Raw genomic sequence first — 20133 nt, 5'->3', positions numbered from 1 at the left:
CGACCCCTAACTGTAAATCTATTCCTAGCGCCCCCTTAATTATTAATGTAATAAAAGTAGCAAGTGTTTTTAACCCTTATACGGCCTCCCAAGTCTCTTCATTACTTGTAGTCTATTTGTTTTCGCGTCCATCTGTACTCAGTTATACATTTATATATATATATATATATATATATATATATATATATAGTTGTGGAAGGAAAAAGAAACACTAGTTCATTTAATGGGCAGAAATTAAAAGTTGAATGAGAAACGGGGTCAACGTTTCGACAGTGGCACTGTCCTCGTCAGGACAAAAGATGCGACGAAATGACGTTTCCTATGACGTGCGACCAGGACAAGATGGCAGTTTTGCTAAAAACACCCGCTTGAGGGTATAGTTACAACAATGGCGGGTTTGTGTCACCCCCCGTGCTCACAAATCTCTTTGGGTCAGTTGACAAAGCCGGCGAAAGGGTGCTGGACTTCATAAGGAATTATAAGGATGCCTATAGAGCAGTTAATAATCCTGAATTCATTTCAGAACGCTGAAGCGTGATTGAGAAGGGACGCGAAACTAACTACGTTTCAAAGAAAGCACATGCACATATTTAGAGCCTGAAGTTTTAGTGTTTAACCCGATTCTTCCCCGAATTTGCACCCCGAATTAAAAGGTTGCCTCTTTAGGGTGAAACCCGATTTTTACCCGGCAAATTGCCCTCACTGGGATGTCTGTAGGAATGCACTAACTTACTTGTTTGGCAGAAAAATGCAGTTACATCACCGTTTGTACCAAACCAGTACGGTTAGTTTGAATAACTGAGCCCGATTTCTCCCCGAATTTAGCGTACTGGAAGTTTTTTCACCCGAATTTGCACGAATTTAGTGCACACGTTTATTTACCCAATTTTTACCCCCCGAATGTAGGAAAACTTCAGGCTCTACACATATTATACAACGCCTCGATTTTATTGTGTATGGTAGTGGCGTTACAGAAGCTCGCAGCAACGTTGCGGTGAGCGTTGTACGCAGAACTTTTTTTTTTTTTTTTCAAATTCAGCCAGTTTTTAGGGGCACACATAACGCACGAGAGCGCATCACACACCAGAAAATACAGTCATTTCAATCCTGTTCCGACAGATCTGACGTGCGCTCAATCACGACTCCGTAAGGGGTTGGTGACCACTGTCTAACCGGACACCTTTTCTACGCGCCTTTTCTACGCATTGTTCAGATTTTGCTCCTACTCAAAATAATAGTGTTGATTAATTGAATACCTCTATAGTACCTGTCAACAGAGTGGTGCTCATACAAAATTACAGTCAACCCTCAATTTACGGACACCTTCGGTTCCCCGAAAAACGTCGTTCGTAAATCGAGGGGTTTCATAAATCGAAAGTTCCTTTAAGTGAGTACGCTGTCGAGCAAATGGAACAGTATTTCCCGAGTCGGGATTGTGTTTATAATGCGATATGCAGTGATGGCCACTAACTACTTCTACAGTAGTTTAACTATAACTACTAACTGCTTAGTGATGGAGTAGTGTAACTAGTAGTTCAACTACTTTTCAGGGGAGGTAGTTAAAACTACTGCAATGTATTTTAATTACATCTACAACTACTTAACATTGTCCGTCAACACCAATCCCATTTTATAGTGTCCTTGGACACCTAAATATGAATCACAAGCAGCGATAAAAGTGAAGATTTAGTACATATGCACGGCACAATTGCTCTGCACCTCCGTTCTCATCAAACAAGTAGCTCAAGGTAAAAGTCGGAAGCACAGTCGTCCCGTAAAGCTCGCGGCAAAATCGGAAGTAGTTGGCGCCTGCAGTAACCTAACTACTGTAGTTTACTCGAAATAGTAGTTTAACTAGTAGTTGCCACTACATTTCTGCAAGTAGTTGATAACTACTTTTTAACTACAATCAGGTAGTTTAACTAGTAGTTTAACTACATGTAGTTAACTACTGGCCATCACTGGCGATATGTGCAATATATTTTTGTAATTTTTGTTTTCAACCATGTGTGCTGCTGCTAGCGCATTCACACTCCGCTTATTATTCGATATTAAACAGTTTAATTGTGCTTCGGACCATGCCTTGCGCCGTGCCAACCTTGGAAAGTAGAGATGTCGGCACGTTCGCACTCGACTGGTCTCGGATTTCCTCCGGGATTTTTAATCGGATCAATTACCTCGTTTCAACTTCAAACTTCCGCATCGCCCGTTCCGCATCCGCACCTGCTTCCCGTAGCTTCTCATCTGTGGCAATGTACCGGGCCAACGTCAGGTACAGCCCCTCGTCGTCTGCCCGTCGGTCCAGATCCGCCAGCACCTGGTATTTTCGAAGGTATTCAGTGTACCAGCATTCGCGGAATAATGCAAAAAGTCAGCGGGCGCGACACAAAGCGATGTGAGCAGAGAAGCAAAGTTGGGGGGCTTACGTTTAAGACGTTCTCGAACGTGACCTCCTCTCTCTCCAGACTACCTACGTCGTCGTACTCGGCTCGTAATTCATCGATGACATCCATTGCACGCGATCGTAGCTCGTTGGGACTCATACCGTAATCCCACGGCTGAATAATTTCGGGCGGAAGCATCTCGGGCGGAAGCATTTCGTACGGTGAACGGTGCGCTGCCTGAAAAGAAACAAACTCACCGTAAAGTTATTTATTTATTTATTTATTTATTTATTTATGATGTCCTCGGGGCTTGTTAGCATCAGAGAGGGGAGGGGATGCATGCAGATGCATGCAGAAGACACAAAACAATGAAAACTTAGATAAAAACAAGAAGAAAAAAAAGGATCACTTATGCGGCGTTCAGATGATCACAAAGAGCCATAGCCTCCTACATACTACGTGCCAGCCCAATGACCCCGGAACACACAGGCGCCGGCCGTCCACGATAGTGGCGCTAGTTTCCTAGGTTGGTCAGTGCCGTGTATGCGAAAGGGAGTCTGGCCATTAACGGGACCTGCCTATACCTGGAGCTCCACCCACTTTTTGAGCTCTCTGGCCAATGACGATCCAAAATACAGTTCGCTATTAATCCCGGGCTATCCAAGCTATATATTACCTGTATTCACTGGGTGCCGACATTTTCGGGAAACTGGATTGGATTAGATTGAATAGGATATTCCCTGACGACCTACCAACATAATGGATTTTGCGTCCGCTTTTAAAGGCGCCATCTGGGTGGAGAGGGGCATGTCGGGAAGACTCAGAATAGCAGAAGTGCTTGCTAGCAGAACTGATTGGCCGGAAGAACCGCTTGTTGGAACAGACTGCCGGTATTATACGTATTTTAACTATGAAACATAACAAGATTGAATCAAGAACGGGCAAAGATGTGTATATGAATAAAAGTATGCCATAAAATGCAAATTTTTGGCCATCCGTAGCGTTTTTCTTGCTATTTGCCTGTGATCGGTGTCTTTACTAGGCCTAACAAGGACGACGAAACATATTATTTTCAGGTAAACATCAACACTGGAGCGTAATTTAAAGCTGATTTGCAAGATAATTGCAACAGAATGTACACTTACGGAATAAAATTGAAGTAATTTGTGAAAACAATTTGTCATGAAATCCTCGCTTCGCCGTTCCAAGCTACGCCGCCATTTTCGGGAAAATTTTGGTATCATGGCGCATAAAAAATGACAGCCAATGAAAAACGCTCAATTTGATTGACAGGTCGAGCATCTTTTTTAGGCTCCTCCTAATGGCCAGACTCCCTTTGGCATACACGGCACTGAGGTTGGTGATAACTACCTCTATGAGATATCAGCAGTATTGGTCATGACACCGTCTTCCTACACGCAGATTGCAGATTACAACCGGTGGCGTCTGACAGGCGGAGAAATGACATGACACCCAAAAGAGACTGTACCAACGGCGTCTTTCGATAACCACTGGCCTATCGAGTGATGACACAGCCTGCACAGCCTGCGCCTATCCAGGACGCTTATCTCCGCAAAGAACTGTAGAGCAAGGTATGCATCGAGCACACGGCAGGGTACGCTTACGGGGTAGGCAAAGGTTGTCGCTGCTATGACTATCCGTGTTTCCGACCTAGGAAACTGGCGCCCCCCAGTACAGTTGCGTGAAGGGCCGCATTTGCTACAGTGGGTAAGGGTTTATTCACATGACGTCATCCACAGGAAACCGCGACTATCGCTTGCAGGCAGATGTGCTGCATCTGCCACCATATTGTAGGTCCCATCCAAGCCGCTACCCATATCGTACTCACCATATATTTGGTGTTCTTAATGTTATTGTGCTGTGTGATTTGTAGCATATCCAAAAATTTCCATGTTTTTGACGTTAATAGTTATCCAAAAAGCATATGGTAGCGAACGAATGCGGGAACATAATAATACGAAGGGAACCCAGAGACAGAGGAAAGAAAACACGAAACACACACGTATACTACTACTTCGTATTATCATGTACAGGTTGGGACAAAAGTTTACGGAACACGCGAGCGTCGTACTTTTTCTTCGGTGCGACACCCTAGTGGCCGGCGGAAGCGGGTGAGTTCACTGCTTCGGAGGGGTGGAAGCGTGCGCTGTTAGCGACACACAGTGGTAGTTCCAGTGTGGCTTGGGAGTGTCTGGGATGTGGAAGCTACAGCTGTGTGTCGCTAACAGCACATCCTTCCACCCCTCCGAAACAGTGAACTGAACCGCTTCCGGTGGCCGCTAGGGTGTCGCACCGAAGAAAAAGTACGCCGTTCGCGTGTTCCGTAAACTTTTGTCCCAACCTGTACCAGCTCGCCTGCGCCCTTGCACTTCTTCCGTTGCGGGAACATAACTTCGAGGGACCTACAGTATGGCGGCGAGGTGACGTCAGTGAATAAACCCTATATAGGAGGCTATGAAAGAGCATTCTTATAGCGAATTCCACTGGTCGTTCTAGTGCAGAAAAACCTGCACTGGCCAGCGCGCGCGTGTTCCACTGGTCGTTTCAATGCAAAGCGCATCGCATTCCGCTGGTCGTTACGGGGCGACTACACCGGGCGAGTACAACACCAGTGCAACTCTGCCTGCACGGAGAAAATCGGCGGTGGAGACCGGAACACGGGAGTGCGCCCGCTTCCGGACGGTCCCTCCTCCTCTTTCGAATGAACATGGCGGACGAAATGGAAGTGGTTTTCGGTCTCGTTGAGGATTCCGAAAGCAGTGACAGCAGCAGAGATAGCCGTAGTAGTAGCGAAGGAGGATCGGCGTATTTGAACAACATATACAACGAACTCTATGTATGACGTATCATCGTGTTCCTAGTGCTCGAATGAGACAGGGCGCAAAACTTATAAAACAAAGACGAATACAGATAACGCTACATAACGCTACAGATATCGCTACATAACATACGCTACATAACGCTACAGATATCGAAAAGTAGAGAATGCAGCTATTTCAACTTACCATTTGTGCTGCACATTGAAAAAAGCAAACGCTGCGCTTCGTCATTATCCAAGCACAGTTGATACACACCGTCCATGCTGTTCTCGGTTTCGGTTTTCGCGGTTTACCAATGTTGCCTGCCTGGTCAACGGCACAACTGCCAACATAGGTGGCGTTGAAGATTGTTTGGGGCAGCGCCGCTGCACTGAAACCCTCTCGGATGTTCCGCTGGGCGGATTAGTGTAGTTGCACTGGCGGAGAGCGCCCCTCATTGTGGCGAGGGTGTTACACTGCTCTACGGTGCACCAGAACTACCAGTGGAATTCGCTATTAAATAAAGAAGGGTCAGTAATGGTTCAATTAGAGCCGGGAAGGTGGTTCCACTCGAGAGAGGTTTTGGCCAGAAAGGACTGAAAGTATACGTTAGTAGCGCAAAGAACAACGTTGTGGGTAAAGTAAGCGAGAGAGTGGGGAGGGATATGCGGGTGGTAAAATACGTATAGGCACTTCAAACCCCTTTAAACTCACAAAAGCAGAAGAACGCTTGGACGTTACAGGTGGAAGGCCACGGGCAAAATAGGCTTCTTTGCAATGTTGAAAAGTTGCTGGCGTTGCACTGAAGTTTCTCTGCTCGTTTTTTTAGCGATCGCACAGATTCTGACGGACGGACAAGTGCTTCTGTTACTACGAACTATTTGCACTATTTGTGCTTTCCGCATGTGGTTCAGAAGAAGGCGCCAGACAAATGTACGCATTTGCGTGTGGTGGTCATCGTTTGCTGTTGCTGCTGCTGCTAGTGGATTGGATTGGATTCGTAACGGCACGGTAGACCTGTGCGCCGCCGGGTGCCGCCGCCGCCATTTCTTTCTTTCTTCCTCAGCGTGAGGCTCATAACCAAATTATCGCTATCGACGGGGTAGAGCATTCGCTTCTGGCGACGAATTGTCCTATCCAAAATAAAGTTGTTGTTCTTTGGTTATGGCTGGGCATACCAACCACGAACCGCGCAATCGCAAGCTGAAGTTCAGAAAGTAATGCCAGATAGTCTGTCTGCAGATCCAGAAAGCTTCGTATAGAAACGATGAGAGAGTCAGTGGCAGAGGTTTAGGGTATTCTACAGATACTCCCATATAGAGCCTGAAAAAAAAAAAGACAAAAAACTCGCTTTACCTCGAAGTGATTCAGTATTGCTATAGCGCTTAGTGGACATGTGTCGTTAACGTTCGTGGTCGTCCGGATAGAGCTTGTGTAGCTCGCGATGAGCGAGTTTCCTTCTTGCAAATTTATCAAATTTAGCAGTGCACTAGTAAAAAGGGCCCGCCTGTCTATAGTACATCCCTTGTACGTTCCTAATATAGTAATGAATCGCGTGGTACCTTCAGCAATATACCAGCCATTTGGCCAGCCCGACACATACCATATGACTACACTATATCCGCAAACGTGACTCAAATTATGCCGATAACATCATGGCGCTGTTGGTTTTTGTCCTCTACAGACCAGAGAAATTCTTAACGCTTTGCCGACACGCAGATCTACGACGGTGGTAGAATGACCAGTTGCTTGGCAGTTATTGCAGTATACGTGTATTCCCTCGCCTGTCATGACGGCAGGTCACCTGGCTCTACTGCACTTCCACAGCGGTGACTCTCATAGCGTCCTCGATAAACTGCACCGGTGCGCCCCAGTGCGACCTGGTGCGGCTTGCCATACTCGATAAACTGCACTGGTGCGCACTGAACATCCTCGATTAAAGGAGTGCACCCGTTCAGTGCAGCACTGAGTTGCCCCGAACCCACACCAAGAAAATCGGCCGAGCGCCAGAGTGCAATCCCAAGAAGCATCGCGATTGCCGGAAGCACGGAGGAAGGCGGAAGCGGCAAATAGCCAGGTGTAGCCGGGCAAGTAGCAGCAGACAGTCATCGTCAGCATGGCATTCGATCGGTGCCGCTCGCCAGGTGCCTCTCGCTACGGGTCGCGCAGCCTACGAGCCACAACGAGCACATATCTCTAGGTAGCGCACGCTAGTATCCATCAGATCCACCAGTGCAGTGCAGTTTCATGTTCGATAATGCCTCCGCCCAGGGCACCGCCAGTGTAGAGCGCCACGCACCACTGTGGTTTCGGGACAATTCCGGAGCAAGTTTATCGAGGACGCTATCAGACGGACACTGGATTCCATGTCAGCTACGCTTCCGTTCCTGGCGCGGTATTACTCTTATAGCGTCCTCGATAAACTGCACTGGTGCGCACTGAACGTCCTCGATTAAAGGAGTGCACCCGTTCAGTGCAGCACTGAGTTGCCCCGAACTCACACCGAGAAAATCGGCCGAGCGCCAGAGTGCAATGCCAAGAAGCATCGCGATTGCCGGAAGCACGGAGGAAGGCGGAAGCGGCAAGAAGCCAGTTGTAGCCGTGCAAGTAGCAGCAGACAGTCATCAGTGACAGTCATCGTCAGCATGGCATTCGATCGGTGCCGCTCGCCAGGTGCCTCTAGTTACGGGTCGCGCAGCCTACAAGCCACAACGAGCACAGATCTCTAGGTAGCGCATGCTAGTATCCATCAGATTCACCAGTGCAGTGCAGTTTCATGTTCGATAATGCCTCATCCCAGGGCACCGCCAGTGTAGAGCGCCACGCACCACTGTAGTTTTGGGGCAATTCCGGAGCAAGTTTATCGAGGACGCTAATACAGTGTTACCCAAGCGCACTCTGTGACGCATACGGAAGCAACATGTGTTCTAACGTAATGATATTCCATATCCGCTCACTTGTCACACCGTTGCGCGTCCTCTTCCGGCCGGGTTCTCTCGAACACTTCCAAGGCAGGTCCCCCAAACTCACCTCGGAAAAGCGTGCAACGAAGAAGGCCGCCACTAGATACCCCACTGTTGCCGTTCCGGATCACTTCAGCGCGCTAAGTTTAGCGACAAAATGTTTTTGTTGTTTCAGCGAATGCATCTAGTCTTTATATGTCCAAATAAAACGCGTATAACAACTTTCTGTGTCGTGTTTCACTTTTTGGTGCCGTTTTTAAACGTGTTGAGCGATCGGAAGGATCTAGTGCACGGCTGCGTGCATCACATAGCGTACCTGTCGTACCAGGCGCCGCAGGCGCAGTCGTCCATTTCTCCTTCGGTGACTTGGCCTGGCTTGGCTTGTGCTTCAACTGGATCTCCTACCTTGAAAGAAACGCTACCTTGAAGGAAAGAAGTACCTTGAAAGAAGAAAGAAGTAGAAACGCTACCTTGTTTCTACATCGCATCATTTTTTTCTTTCCTTTTCACTCGCTCACTCACTCACGTCGCGCCAGACATGTGAGGTCACGGCATCGAACCGCGCCTTCAGAGTCGCGTCAAACGGCAGACGATTTATTTGTTTACTGCGTTTTTTGTTTGTTTGTTTTGCATAAACTGTATTGAGCAACGATATAACGCAGCTTCATATGATATTATTTTGCGAAGTCGCTCCTGATGGCCTGCTGTAAAGCCACTGGTTAACACGTTGCTGTGACTGTGAAATAGTAAAGTAAAGTGGCCTCTGCGGTGAAGCCCACAAAATGCTAACAATGCTGTTATTCGACATCTAAGACCATAAGCGCCTCTCCGAAATCCGCATTATAAAAGAGCCGTCGACTGTTTATTTTCATTTATTTTCTACAGCTTTATCTATGTAGATACCGTATTATAGTTAGCAAATGTCATCCAGTGGTCAGTTTTACTTGTTATTCATCGCTTGGGCATTTCGTATCAGAGATCATTCGGACGTTCATAGGCTCTATATAGATCATTCCGAACATCGTTTAAAAGGAGATTACGCACCAAAAATGTGTTGAGATAACTGTGCGACATCAATCCGCACCGTATGGTATTTCAATGAATACAATTTCTCGTCCCCAAGTGGCAGAGCTGATTAGAAAACTAATATTTTCCTTTGGGTGATTAGGCGCTCCTCCAGGAAAAGCAGTCCAGCAACGCCGTGTTTCACCTACCGCAAAGTATCTTCCACCCTAGACTGTGATACACACCAAGAGGACCTTGCTACCAACATCATCTTGGTACTGGGCTCAAAGTTCCATGTCCACTAGGGTACTATACAATATGCACATACAAAACTCTTTGTAGTTTATTACTATAGGAATAATGCATAGAGAGCATGTATCATTGTTCAGATAAGGAATTACGTGACGGATATGCTATAAGGAAAACGAAGCCATATAACACTGCGGGAAATGAAGTGAGAAACCACCATTTGCCATAAACCATTCTCTACCAAAAGCGACATTTCTGTCGGATTCATGGCTGACCCAGGTGGGCAGTGAAGTGGTCAGAGACTCTCGACTGAAGTGGTCAGAGTTCATCAGTTGGACGTTGCACCTTTCGTCAAGGTCGGGGTGGGTTTTGAAAACATTTAAGCTTAAAATGCCACACCATTTAATGGCATAGGACACATAGAACAATTGGTCTCTCGTGAAGCCTCTAACATATCCAAGTGTGACGCTTGTGCTTTCAGCTGCTTTTCTCCATGCTCCATGCCAAGTGATTGTATTCCCAACGCGTCGGCGAGGTATTCCTTCTCACGTTCCTCGAACGTTCTGGCTCTGGGTGCTTTGTTGATAACCGACTGGAGACATCCGACTAATTTCTTGTACGCAGCCAAGCTATTCTTTGTGACTCCCTCGGTGCTGTTGTCGGAAAACATACGTTCGTTGTCATAGCTGTGCATAATTTCGTGGCCAATAGTTGTTCCAAGACCCGCGTAGTTCACTTCTGGAGGCCCATGGAATATGAAGAATGGTGCGTACATAAAGGGTGCAGGTATGACAATTGCGTTGTATTGAGCGAGATTGAAGGCATTCACAATTTGATTAACGCCTATCAAGTCCAATACAGTGTTTATCGCATTAATGTAACCGTCCTGCTGTCGAAAACGTTTCCAGAATATTCGAGCTCTACCTTGTCTTGTCAGCACAACGTTTTTTGCGTAATTGTCCGGCGTCAAGTCCTGCATTGGCTCCAGATACCTATCGACCGCTTCTCTTGACGACAAATTAAACGGGTAGCCGATTATTCTTGACGTCAGTGATAGTTTTTTTAGTGCTGCTTCCCTCGTAGGATTGTCTAGCCACTGGGACGTCTTAAGTGACGCAGCAATTTCTTTGAAAATGTAATCAGCCATTTCTCTGACAGCGTCCACTCTGGATTGATTGACGATTTCATGCAACACTTTGAGAGTCGCCACCGACGGGAAGGTCCTCTTAGCGGATTCGTAGCACCACGCCCGGACAGTGTGAGGTTGTCTTGCTGAGTCCAGAAAACCAGACAGCTCATACAGTTCGTAAGTTATTATCCAGGCAAATAACGTTTGCAGAAGATGCTTATTGATAAGAGGAGTGCTCCCGAAGACGTTGTGAAGAAGGGCAACGTGAGACCTTCGCATCTGAAGGGTAATCGTATCAATGTCACCGAGCAAAGATCTGTGTTCTTCCAGTGCTTGAATCCACCGTGATGACATGCGTTCATCACTGCCTTCTGTGAATCCTACTTGAGACATTGGAAACGTGATAAACGCTGACTCTGTTTCTTCTTCCGTCAGCTGCGATATTTTGTCTTCGGCCTCCAGAATAGAATTTAAAGTGTGTTCGTCTATAGCGTCAACAGAAAACACAAATTTTAAAATGTTTTCCACAATGGATTTTCGTTCATCCACAGGACGTGCCTCGCCTGCCACAGTCTTAGCCGCGCGCCCTTTATATTCCAATAAAATATAGGCTTGACCGGCCGGACTGTAAGACACCATATTATATTCAAACAATACCGGTAACCCAATCAACATGAATTCTATTTCCTTCTTCAATGGGTCAAAATTTAAGCGTTCGATCAACGCCAACTTTCGTTTCCTAAGAAATGTCTCCACGTAGTTTTTCTCTGATGACACATGTCTTGTATCGACGCAGGAGGCATAAAAAGCGAGTACTTTCTGGTATCCACTTTGTTTCCCTGGTCCTATTATTCCGTTGATCATCCATTGTTCCGCACTCTTATGTAGATTCTCGTGTACGTATATGCTAAATCCGTTAGCCAGACCGTGCATACTGCGAACGGCACCGTTGCAAACGTATGTGAAAAAGTTGTCACAGGGATTAAGCCTTTTGTCGACAGACAGGTCAATCAAGCGACGCATGAAATGACAGTCCTCAGTGTCACACACATTTTCAGGCCTCGTATGGTCCTTATTCTCGCCCGTAGATTCGTGATTATTGATCGGAGTCGTGCGCCACGTCTTCCTGTCTTTTGTTGTGTGCAGCGTTGTCGCGTTGGTGTGGGTTGTTGTGACTGATGTTTGTGATTGATCAATGAAATACCACGTGGCTAGTACCACAACAGATGCGGCAACGATGAACGTCGCTGTCTTCACGAGCTTCTGGAAGCTTTTGACTCTTTCTTGCGCCTCCTCGAATCCCTAGAAGAAAGGGGGAATAGTACGGTTTGTCAAGAATTTTCGCTTCGACTCCATGTCAGCGCCGCGAAGAAACTGTGGCTATCAACGACTGCCAGAAGGGGGGAGGAGTGCAAAGTATACGGGGTGACAGCGCAGCCCGTAGCGGGAAGTCACTGAAAAGGTTAGCCAGCTGTAGGACTCGAACCCACATCTTCTGGGTTACCGGTCCAGGGCTAAGCTAACACGCCTCCCCAGCGACTTTCAGGGTGCGTCATCTGAAGGGACAGCCAGCCACTCTCTCTCACTCATTCTCCTTTCACTCTTACATGTTTGCTCACTCATACACACATTGAATGCGTGTATGAGTGAGCAAACATGTACCGGTAATCCAGAAGACGTGGGTTCGAGTCCTACAGCTGGCTAACCCTTTCAGTGACTTTCATGTTTCATCGTTTATTTCTTAGGGCTTTTGAGGCTTTGTTTGCATTTGTCCCTTCTATGTTGTTCCAGCCTAAGAACATGAGTTCTCTCATGTTCATAATTTTTGAATTATACTTCGGACGCGTTCGCTCTCTTCGCCGTAGTTCAGTGAGAGAGTTTCCGGGGTAAAACAGGATGAAGACTTAGTAATTTTTATTCTTGAAGTACTTAATTGCTTTCGATGTACATAGGCCTTGCTTGGGGCAATGCAGTCAACTACGGGGCTCTCAACTGCACGTTCATCTGCCTTTTTTTAAACACTGGGTTGACAGGAGATGAGAGCCGCAAGACACCCTTTTCTACGCGGGATAGCTGAACCAAGAGTTCATTGTTCTGGTGCTTCGCGCAATAATAAAGCGAAACGAATTAATTACTAAAAAAAGCACTAAATGTGAACGTTTTCTTGCTAAAGTGTCGCAATTGGTATATCGGAGATACCGATACCGTCCGATATCACCAGACAGTACGTAGGCGACGTCTCAAAGAGTGTTTACTAAACAAAAAGTCCTTCAATAGCGTAAGCCGTTTGCGGATTATCCACCAAGAAAATTTTCATGAAATACCAGGCGTATGTCACAACCGTCGGCAAAGGATCTAATATGCAGGCCTGTAAAAAAAAACAAAAAACTTTTGAACGGCCGGTGGTATATAAGCGCACGTGATGCACCACTGTGAGGCGTTTTGAAAAAAAAAAAAAAATCACATCATGTTGGCAATACCAAGAACACGCAATCCATCTTATTTCAAGACGGAGAAACCACTTTCAGTCAGGAAAACTAATTCAGGATCTATAGCCATATCGACATGAACTGCCAACCACAGCTAATCGAAATGTCCTTCCTTTCAGAAAACGAGCGTAGGTCCCATGAAAGTTAAGCGGAATGGATACGATTGCATATTGCCAGTGTACTTCGTTGGATAAGGGACGGGACGGGGACGCATGCGCGGTTGTAGTTCTGTATCGGGACCACTCGTTTTCAAAAATTAGTGAAAATGTTAGGAAAATAAATATTGCATAGCAGTGGAAGTACGTCATATACTGAATCTAAAAATGTGAGAATTATAACAATTTGTGGACTAGAAGTTTTTTATGTGCATTTCAACAACCCTCATCTGATTCACTTTTAGCGCAGGAGAAACCCGGGAATTCTAAGCAGACTCGAAACTTGCCATCTTGCAAGAGGTAGAATCACCTCACTTTAGTGAGGTTAGTCTAGATGAGGTCCTGCAGACTAGAGGGGGGGGGGGCTTCCTCTTCCACCCCCCAGGCACGCCACTAGGCGGTGCGGGCGTCGAGACTATGCCTCGGGTTAGATCAGGAGGTCCTCAGTAAAAATGGCGGATCGCCTTCAAGAAACGGGCGATAAAATTTAATTTTTATACGTTTCACGCAATATACGAGTGTCATCCCCGTTTAATTTCGTTACTAATTAGCTTCTGTTTCACGTAAAAGCGTTTGATTTTTGTTTTTATTCCTCTTTTCGTTTAAAAAAAGCTAGTGGTCCCGACACGGAACTATACATCCGTATACGCTGCTGTTATATGGTATGCCGTTCCACATCTCCAAGTAACCTTAAGAAGGTTTTAGCGCTTAATGTTATCCTGCACTACCTTTACAAATAGTTGTAGTATTAGTACTCCGTAGCATGTACTAGTCTAAGAAGACTCGACTCACCGATGGGTTGCAGCTCACCCCAGAGGTCGGAGAGGGATAGGAATCCATTTGTAGTTTTTGTTCCGACAAAGGCCTTCTGCAAATGTCCCTATCCACTGGATCAATGGAAAGTTCTAGCGTCCTCCTTCTTCTTCTTCTTCTTCGTCTTTCTCCGCAGTGGCGCATAGCACGGGGCAATTGGCCACCACCTCCTTCTCCACCTTCCGACGTGGCACTTCTTCGTCTTCTCCTTCCTTAATCGCGGCAAACTGTTGTACGTAATTGAGCTCTGTGGTCGTGGGTTCGATTCCGGCCGAGGACGGAAGCAATGCTTGGGAGATAAACAGTGCTTCCAGCCACGTGTGTCGGAGATATCCGGTGCACGTCAAAAGAATCCCAGGAGGTTGAAATTACCCGCAGTCCTATACCCTGCGGCATGTGCAGATTGTCGCCACGCAAATAGACTGACTCGCCTTCTGCGTAAATATACTCCCAGTTTTACGTACGCGATTGAGGAACGTGTCTTCGAAGAGGGAATTGTTCTCTGTTAGATGACACTTATGGGTGTAGAGACAGATGCTTGTCCATCGATTAGAAAATATAGGGCACTCTTTAGAAAACGTTCTGGTTTTGGTAGTATCCCTAGTAGCACATATTGTGGCCTCGACGTTGCAGCAATGTTGCGAATGTTGTCCAATGTGGGGCAACGTTTATCAACATTTCGCAACGTTCCTGCAGCATTGTCAGAAGTGGACCAACGTTACTTGACATTCACCAATGTTCATGCAACATTGCAGAGCAACGTTGGAGGAATATTGCGGCTCTACGTTTCCTGAACGTTGTTTATTGACTTTCCAGCAACATAACACTGCGTAACACTCTTACCCACAGAGGAAACCTACCGGTTTTACAGCTCCAAACAGTAGGTAATTACATTAGAGACGAAAGCTTGAATTAAAAACACAGTACATGACAGGGAGGGATGTAAAAAATGTTGTTGAGTGCACTTGACTCTTGCAGATGCAAGGGCTAACTACAAGAACGCATCCTGGTCACCATTGCAAACGTTGTACGCACTGCTACACTTAATGAGCATGCCCCCAACACTTCGCATTTTAGTATATACCTCATCCTGTTCGCAAATAGAGCCTACTGCTTGATGACAGTATCTCTATATCCAAACGGGATACCTACAGGGATACCCAAGCGGTCTCCCCTAGCCCCACTCCAGTATAAGTGAAGCGGAGATTTGCAGAGCTCAAGTCGGCTAACAGTGGCGTGCAAGTGCTTGCAGTCAGTATGCATCTCTGATCCGACGCAAAAAAAAAAAAAAAAAGAGTAAGGAGAAGTAGAAATAATAGCGCACAAATACCTCCGCCAACCTCTTGCCAATATTACCTAAATGTTGTCATAACGTTGCCCTTATGTGGAATGTTGCGGTTGTCATGTTGCCGCAATGTTGTATAACATTTTCTAGCAACGTTGCTAGAACGTGGCCTAAAGAGGACATTAGCGACGTCTATGCAACGTTTGAAGAAAACATTGGGGCAACGTTTCGGCAACATAGTGTGCTAATAGGGATGCGATGTGAAAGGATGAGCGTCCCGGGGACACCAGCTTTTATTCAGGCAGTGCATGCAGGGTGTTCCAGTAACCGTGTAAAAAAACGTACGCTGCGTATACATCTACAGTGAATGCGTTTGTCTGTGTTCCTCTTCGTGTTCGGCTAGTATACTTCAACCGAAATTCTTTCTGTCTACTGTGCGATCAGAGCGTGCATCGGCGCTCAGCCAAAGCGTCCAGTGTGAAACTAGCACTGAATGAACGGCTTGCGGTCCGTGTAGGTGGTGAACGTGCGGCCTTCGAGAGTCGAAAACGCTTCACCGCGAGATAGACTGCATGGAGCTCGCGGGAAAATGTGCTGTAACGCCCTGGCTTTCAGCTTGCAGGAGAAGTATGTTAGCGGTTGCCACTGGCTGGAGTCTTGCGCCGACGGCAGACTCCAAAGCGTCGACCAGCAGGATGGTCGGGGATGGTGGGCTGGTTGTGCCAGAAGGGTAGCAGTAGCCAAGTGACGCTCAATCTTCTCAAATGCATCGATTGCGGCTTGCTTGCAGGTGGCGGTACGGCTTTTGGTGGTAGCAAGCAGCGATTCCAAAGGGAGAGTTGTTGCACAGTCAAGTCCGATGAATTCCCGGAGCTTGCGTGCGGACTAGGGTTGTGGGACTGGATCGCTTGGATCTTTGTGGGAAGTGGGGTGATGCCGGAGCTGGTGATAAGGTGGTTGAAGAACTCCAGTTGCTCCAATCTGTACTCGCTCTTGGCGGCATTTACGACGATACTGAAGTCGTTGAGGCGAGTAAGGAGAGTGCGGAGACAGGCGGCATGCTCTTGTGGAATGGAACTTGCGATCAGCAGGTCGTCAATTTAGGCGAAGGCAAATGGATGACCTCTGATAACTGAGTCCATGAACCGTTGGAAAGTTTGCGCAGCGTTTCGCAAGCCAAAGGGCCTTCGCAGAAACTGAAACAGTCCAAACGAGGTGGTGACGGCGGTCTTCTGCACCTCTTCTGGCGCGACCGGTATTTGGTGGTATGCGCGTACCAGATCGACCTTAGAAACTTTTCGCGCCGTGCAGGTGGCTGGTGAAATCCTGTACGTGAGGAATCGGGCATCGATCTGGTACGGTGACGCGGTTGAGGCCTCTGTAATCTCCACATGGTCGCCAGTCTAATTGGGGACCACGTGGTGAGCGTGATGACCAGTTACTGGAAGAAGGTTCGATGACGCGGAGGTCGAGCATGTGCTCGAACTCAGCTCTGGCCACCTTGAGCTTCTCTGGAGCGAGGCGACGTGGGCGGATGTGGACAGGTGGACCAGTGGTTATGATGTGATGGACCACATCGTGCTACATGGCGATGGCGTTGCTGGTTGAGGGGCTTCCTGCACGGGGGCAGGGTTGGCCATGGTTGCAGCTGGACCGAATCACGTTCGGGTCACCAATATGAAGGTGACAAGACAACCTTCACGGTGCGAGAATTAACGAGAACTGATTTAGTCAAATCTGGTCGGGTCCAAGGCTCTGCAGCTCGCGTCAGGTGAAGAAGATCGTGGTGACGATGGTGACGGGCCGCTACAGTAGTTTGCCAGTCTTCCTGTCGCGAGTCTCATCCCCTCCCTGGTGGTACAACTCCTCAATCACAATCATAACAATAAAGCTGCTCTGTGGGTGTCAGAACCACTGGTTTTGCATTTTTTCAGCGATATTGTACTAGGGTAGGGGAATGTATTTACTAATAGAATTGGAATTGGAAAAGAAAGAAAAATATGGAGATTTTTTTTTCTCGCTAGCTTTTTAGCTCGCAAGTCGTCGACCCTCAAATGTGGTCAGTATGGTTTTCACACAGCACGGATCTGAAAGTAATTTGCTTGTACGTTACCAGGTCACGGGTCTTGAAGTACTTTCCAGAAAACAAATGAATATGTTAGCTACAACTCTGGTACACAACATATGTATCACGGAGGTTCGGTCGAACACTTTATTGAACTTTATGAACCGAGTTATGTCCTGAAAACGCACTTCACGAAGTCCCGATGATTTAACACTCTCCAAACTACTGGCAATCACAAGCGTGGTCTTCAGAAATAAATCACAGAACAACCAGACACAAACCTTCTGCCATCACTCTCCGCCCTGCTAGCCCTAAACACCGTCGAACGAAAACAATACCAACCAACCTCCTGATTGGCTTGCGAGACCGGCTGCTCAGGCTGCAGAGCAACAGGACAGCACAGCAACCAAAAATTCGGGTACGGGAGCAGCAGGGAACTTCTGCAGCTCGGCAGCGCTGCTGCTCTCGCCTAGAGCTATGGGACCGCTCGTGTCGCTCCAGCTCTGCTGCTGCTGTTCAAATCGAGGCTATGGGACCCCGCCTTAAGTGGACTAGAAGGAAGAATCCAGCAGTAGGAAGAAGAAGATCCAGCGAACCGGTATAGATGTAGGAAGGGAGTTGCCGTGAGTTGAGTTCTTCTTCCGGGAAGAAGAACAGAAGAAGAGCCCACAAGAAGATGAGTCTCTGTTCGAAAGATCGGCGGCTTCTGTCCTGAGGCAACTCCCTTCCTACATCTCTACCGGTTCGCTGGATTTCTACCCATCTAAGTAGACTAGTTGTCGCACAACGTAAATGTAGGGGGTGTAGGTGCGCAGATGGCACATGCCGTCGTCCGTTATCACTTGCACTGGGTCTGAGACTGTTTCCGTTCTTACGATAACAAAGTGAGAGTTGCTCCAGTAGTTAGTGCTTTCCCAATTGGTTAGATGCCGAATAAAGGACATCAGCAGCGTGGTGTCGCATGCTGGAGCCCCTCTTATGTTTATCCTACAATACAGACGTGATATGCACCTAGTGGTTGGAATAAACCACACAAAGTTTTGGACAGTGCAGTCATTATGGTTTCTTTCTGTCACTTATGTGTTTGACAAAGTCCACCAGGGTTGTCGGGGTATTTGGTATGCAATACTTGAAGTATAACCGCAGCAGAGAATAACGACGATAAGAGACAGGCAACACACAGCACGACTGCATATACAATCGTACTCGTCACCCGTACGCAGCCGTGCTGTATGTCGTCCGTCTCTTGTCTCCGTTATTTCCTCCTGCGGTAATACTACTTCAGAGTTTGACAAAGTCACTGTGCACACACCCGCACCTGCGCGCACACGCGCACACGCGCACGCACACGCACGCACACGCACACGCACACTGCACGCGCACGCGCACACGCGCACTGTGCGCACACGCGCCCCAAGTCGACGCAATAGTTTTACGCATCACGATACACCACCGACACATACTACCAGCAGAATTGTGAAAACTGCGTCTTTGGTGTTTCTATTGTTCCTATATTGAGTATGAGTAACACATGCAGAAATAGCGTCAAATGCAACGAAGAACATTCAAGTGATTATTAAGCACTCGGCAGTGAGGTCACGGGGCCTTTCTTTACTTTACTGTATTGTCCATGAAATAAAAGGTAAGTGATATTTATCTCCAGGCACCGCATACTACAAAAACATAATTTATACACCTTTATGGTTCGGTCACGTTAAGTCACCGTCACGATACCGAAGAACCACTGGGCAGCGGTCACTGGGCGTATGGACTAATCGTCACTCCTAAGAAGTCGACGAAGAAGAATCACGCGCCCTCGTTCTGTCGGGTGTGTTGCGGCCTGTGGAGCTTCTACGCTGGACTTCCTTGACAATGCCTTCCAGAACCATTTCACGGGCTGTCCTGCACACATTCGCTTCTGCGGACCAAAATTCTTCAGAGGAACCGGATGGTATCACCCTGGTGAGATACGGTTTTCTACCGGAGGGGTCGTCACCGCTTGTTAGTAACTTGGGCAAGTGGGAACTTCAGAAGCTCTCTGAAGAACCTGACGACGCTCAGTTCTTCTCTACCGCCGCTGCAAGTCCAAATGTAGACACGCTACTCGGCTATATCTCCCACCATCAGCAAAGCATCAGGACCTTCGTCGGCGTGTTCTGGTTCGCAGTTGGATTTCTTCTTGTATCAGGTACTGTGGGAGGAATTTGTCATCTAGCTCGACAGCGTAGACGCAAGCAGGAAGCAAAGACGTCCTCGCTGGCCTATATGGTGTGCATGGTGCTTCTGGCCCTCTGTCTAGCCATACTGATGTACTCATGCGTCTGCCTTATCAACACTAGGGATACACTGATAACATCTCTCGTCGTTAAGGCGCCTGACATGAAAGGGATGGCGTTTAGAAATATGCGAGCATACGTGAAAGATGTATTGCGGAATATGAACGACTCTGCAAGGTCTGACGTGATGTCAGGGGCGACGAAGCCCGTATCCTCGGAGTTCAAGACGAGCTTCCGAAACTTCGTTGAAAACAAGCTTCTAGCAGACTGGAACGCACCTCTTTATAATGTTGCGCGTGACTGTGTGGATGACATCAAATACTTGAAAGGGCTGATGAAGGAAAACTCGATAGTTCCGCAAGACGGTTCCTTCAGAGACATCCAGTACCAGTGTTCTGTCCTCAACAGAAAACACCAGAGGATTATAAGCCGAGTAGTGCAACACGTTTCGGACTCGACAGCAGCCGAAAGGTCGGATATAGTGCAAGGGTTAAGGAACAG

General features: G+C 47.3%; 2 protein-coding genes and 1 long non-coding RNA gene across 3 annotated transcripts in view; 1 reads left to right on the top strand and 2 right to left on the bottom strand.

Moving 5' to 3' along the window:
* The window catches only part of LOC135386233 (uncharacterized), a 37312-nt gene extending 31168 nt beyond the window's left edge, over positions 1–6144 (top strand). The window contains exons 2-3 of the long non-coding RNA XR_010420640.1: positions 3807–3976; positions 6033–6144. This is a non-coding gene — a long non-coding RNA (uncharacterized LOC135386233). The remainder of the gene's footprint in view (positions 1–3806; positions 3977–6032) is intronic.
* LOC135386456 (thimet oligopeptidase-like) overlaps positions 1–20133 on the bottom strand; it is a 55180-nt gene that overhangs the window by 27543 nt on the left and 7504 nt on the right. Inside the window, exons 2-4 of the mRNA XM_064616361.1 lie at positions 8483–8571; positions 2427–2621; positions 2178–2317 (exon numbers count right to left, since the gene is read on the bottom strand). Coding sequence (XP_064472431.1) covers positions 2178–2317; positions 2427–2597 — 311 coding nt within the window. The 5' untranslated portion in view covers positions 2598–2621; positions 8483–8571. The remainder of the gene's footprint in view (positions 1–2177; positions 2318–2426; positions 2622–8482; positions 8572–20133) is intronic.
* On the bottom strand, positions 9484–14178 carry LOC135384169 (endothelin-converting enzyme-like 1). The gene is made up of 2 exons (XM_064613391.1): positions 13986–14178; positions 9484–11851 (listed from the first exon to the last, which is right to left on the bottom strand). Exons 1-2 carry the CDS (start codon positions 14148–14150, stop codon positions 9806–9808), a joined length of 2211 nt encoding a protein of 736 aa, XP_064469461.1. The 5' UTR covers positions 14151–14178; the 3' UTR covers positions 9484–9805.

Source organism: Ornithodoros turicata, chromosome 2 (assembly GCF_037126465.1).
Source record: "Ornithodoros turicata isolate Travis chromosome 2, ASM3712646v1, whole genome shotgun sequence".
In the NCBI taxonomy this organism is placed as follows: Eukaryota; Metazoa; Arthropoda; class Arachnida; order Ixodida; family Argasidae; genus Ornithodoros; species Ornithodoros turicata.
Note: the sequence above shows the minus strand (reverse complement) of the source record. Positions and strands in the feature narration are given on the sequence as shown.

Bases quoted from the DNA above. Each gene is read 5' to 3' on its own strand.
- LOC135384169 (XM_064613391.1), bottom strand. From the start codon at position 14,150: ATGCGCCACTGCGGAGAAAGACGAAGAAGAAGAAGAAGAAGGAGGACG. The intron at 11,852-13,985 runs GTGAGTCGAGTC...CCTTTCTTCTAG, and splicing joins GGGTGAGCTGCAACCCATCG to GGATTCGAGGAGGCGCAAGA.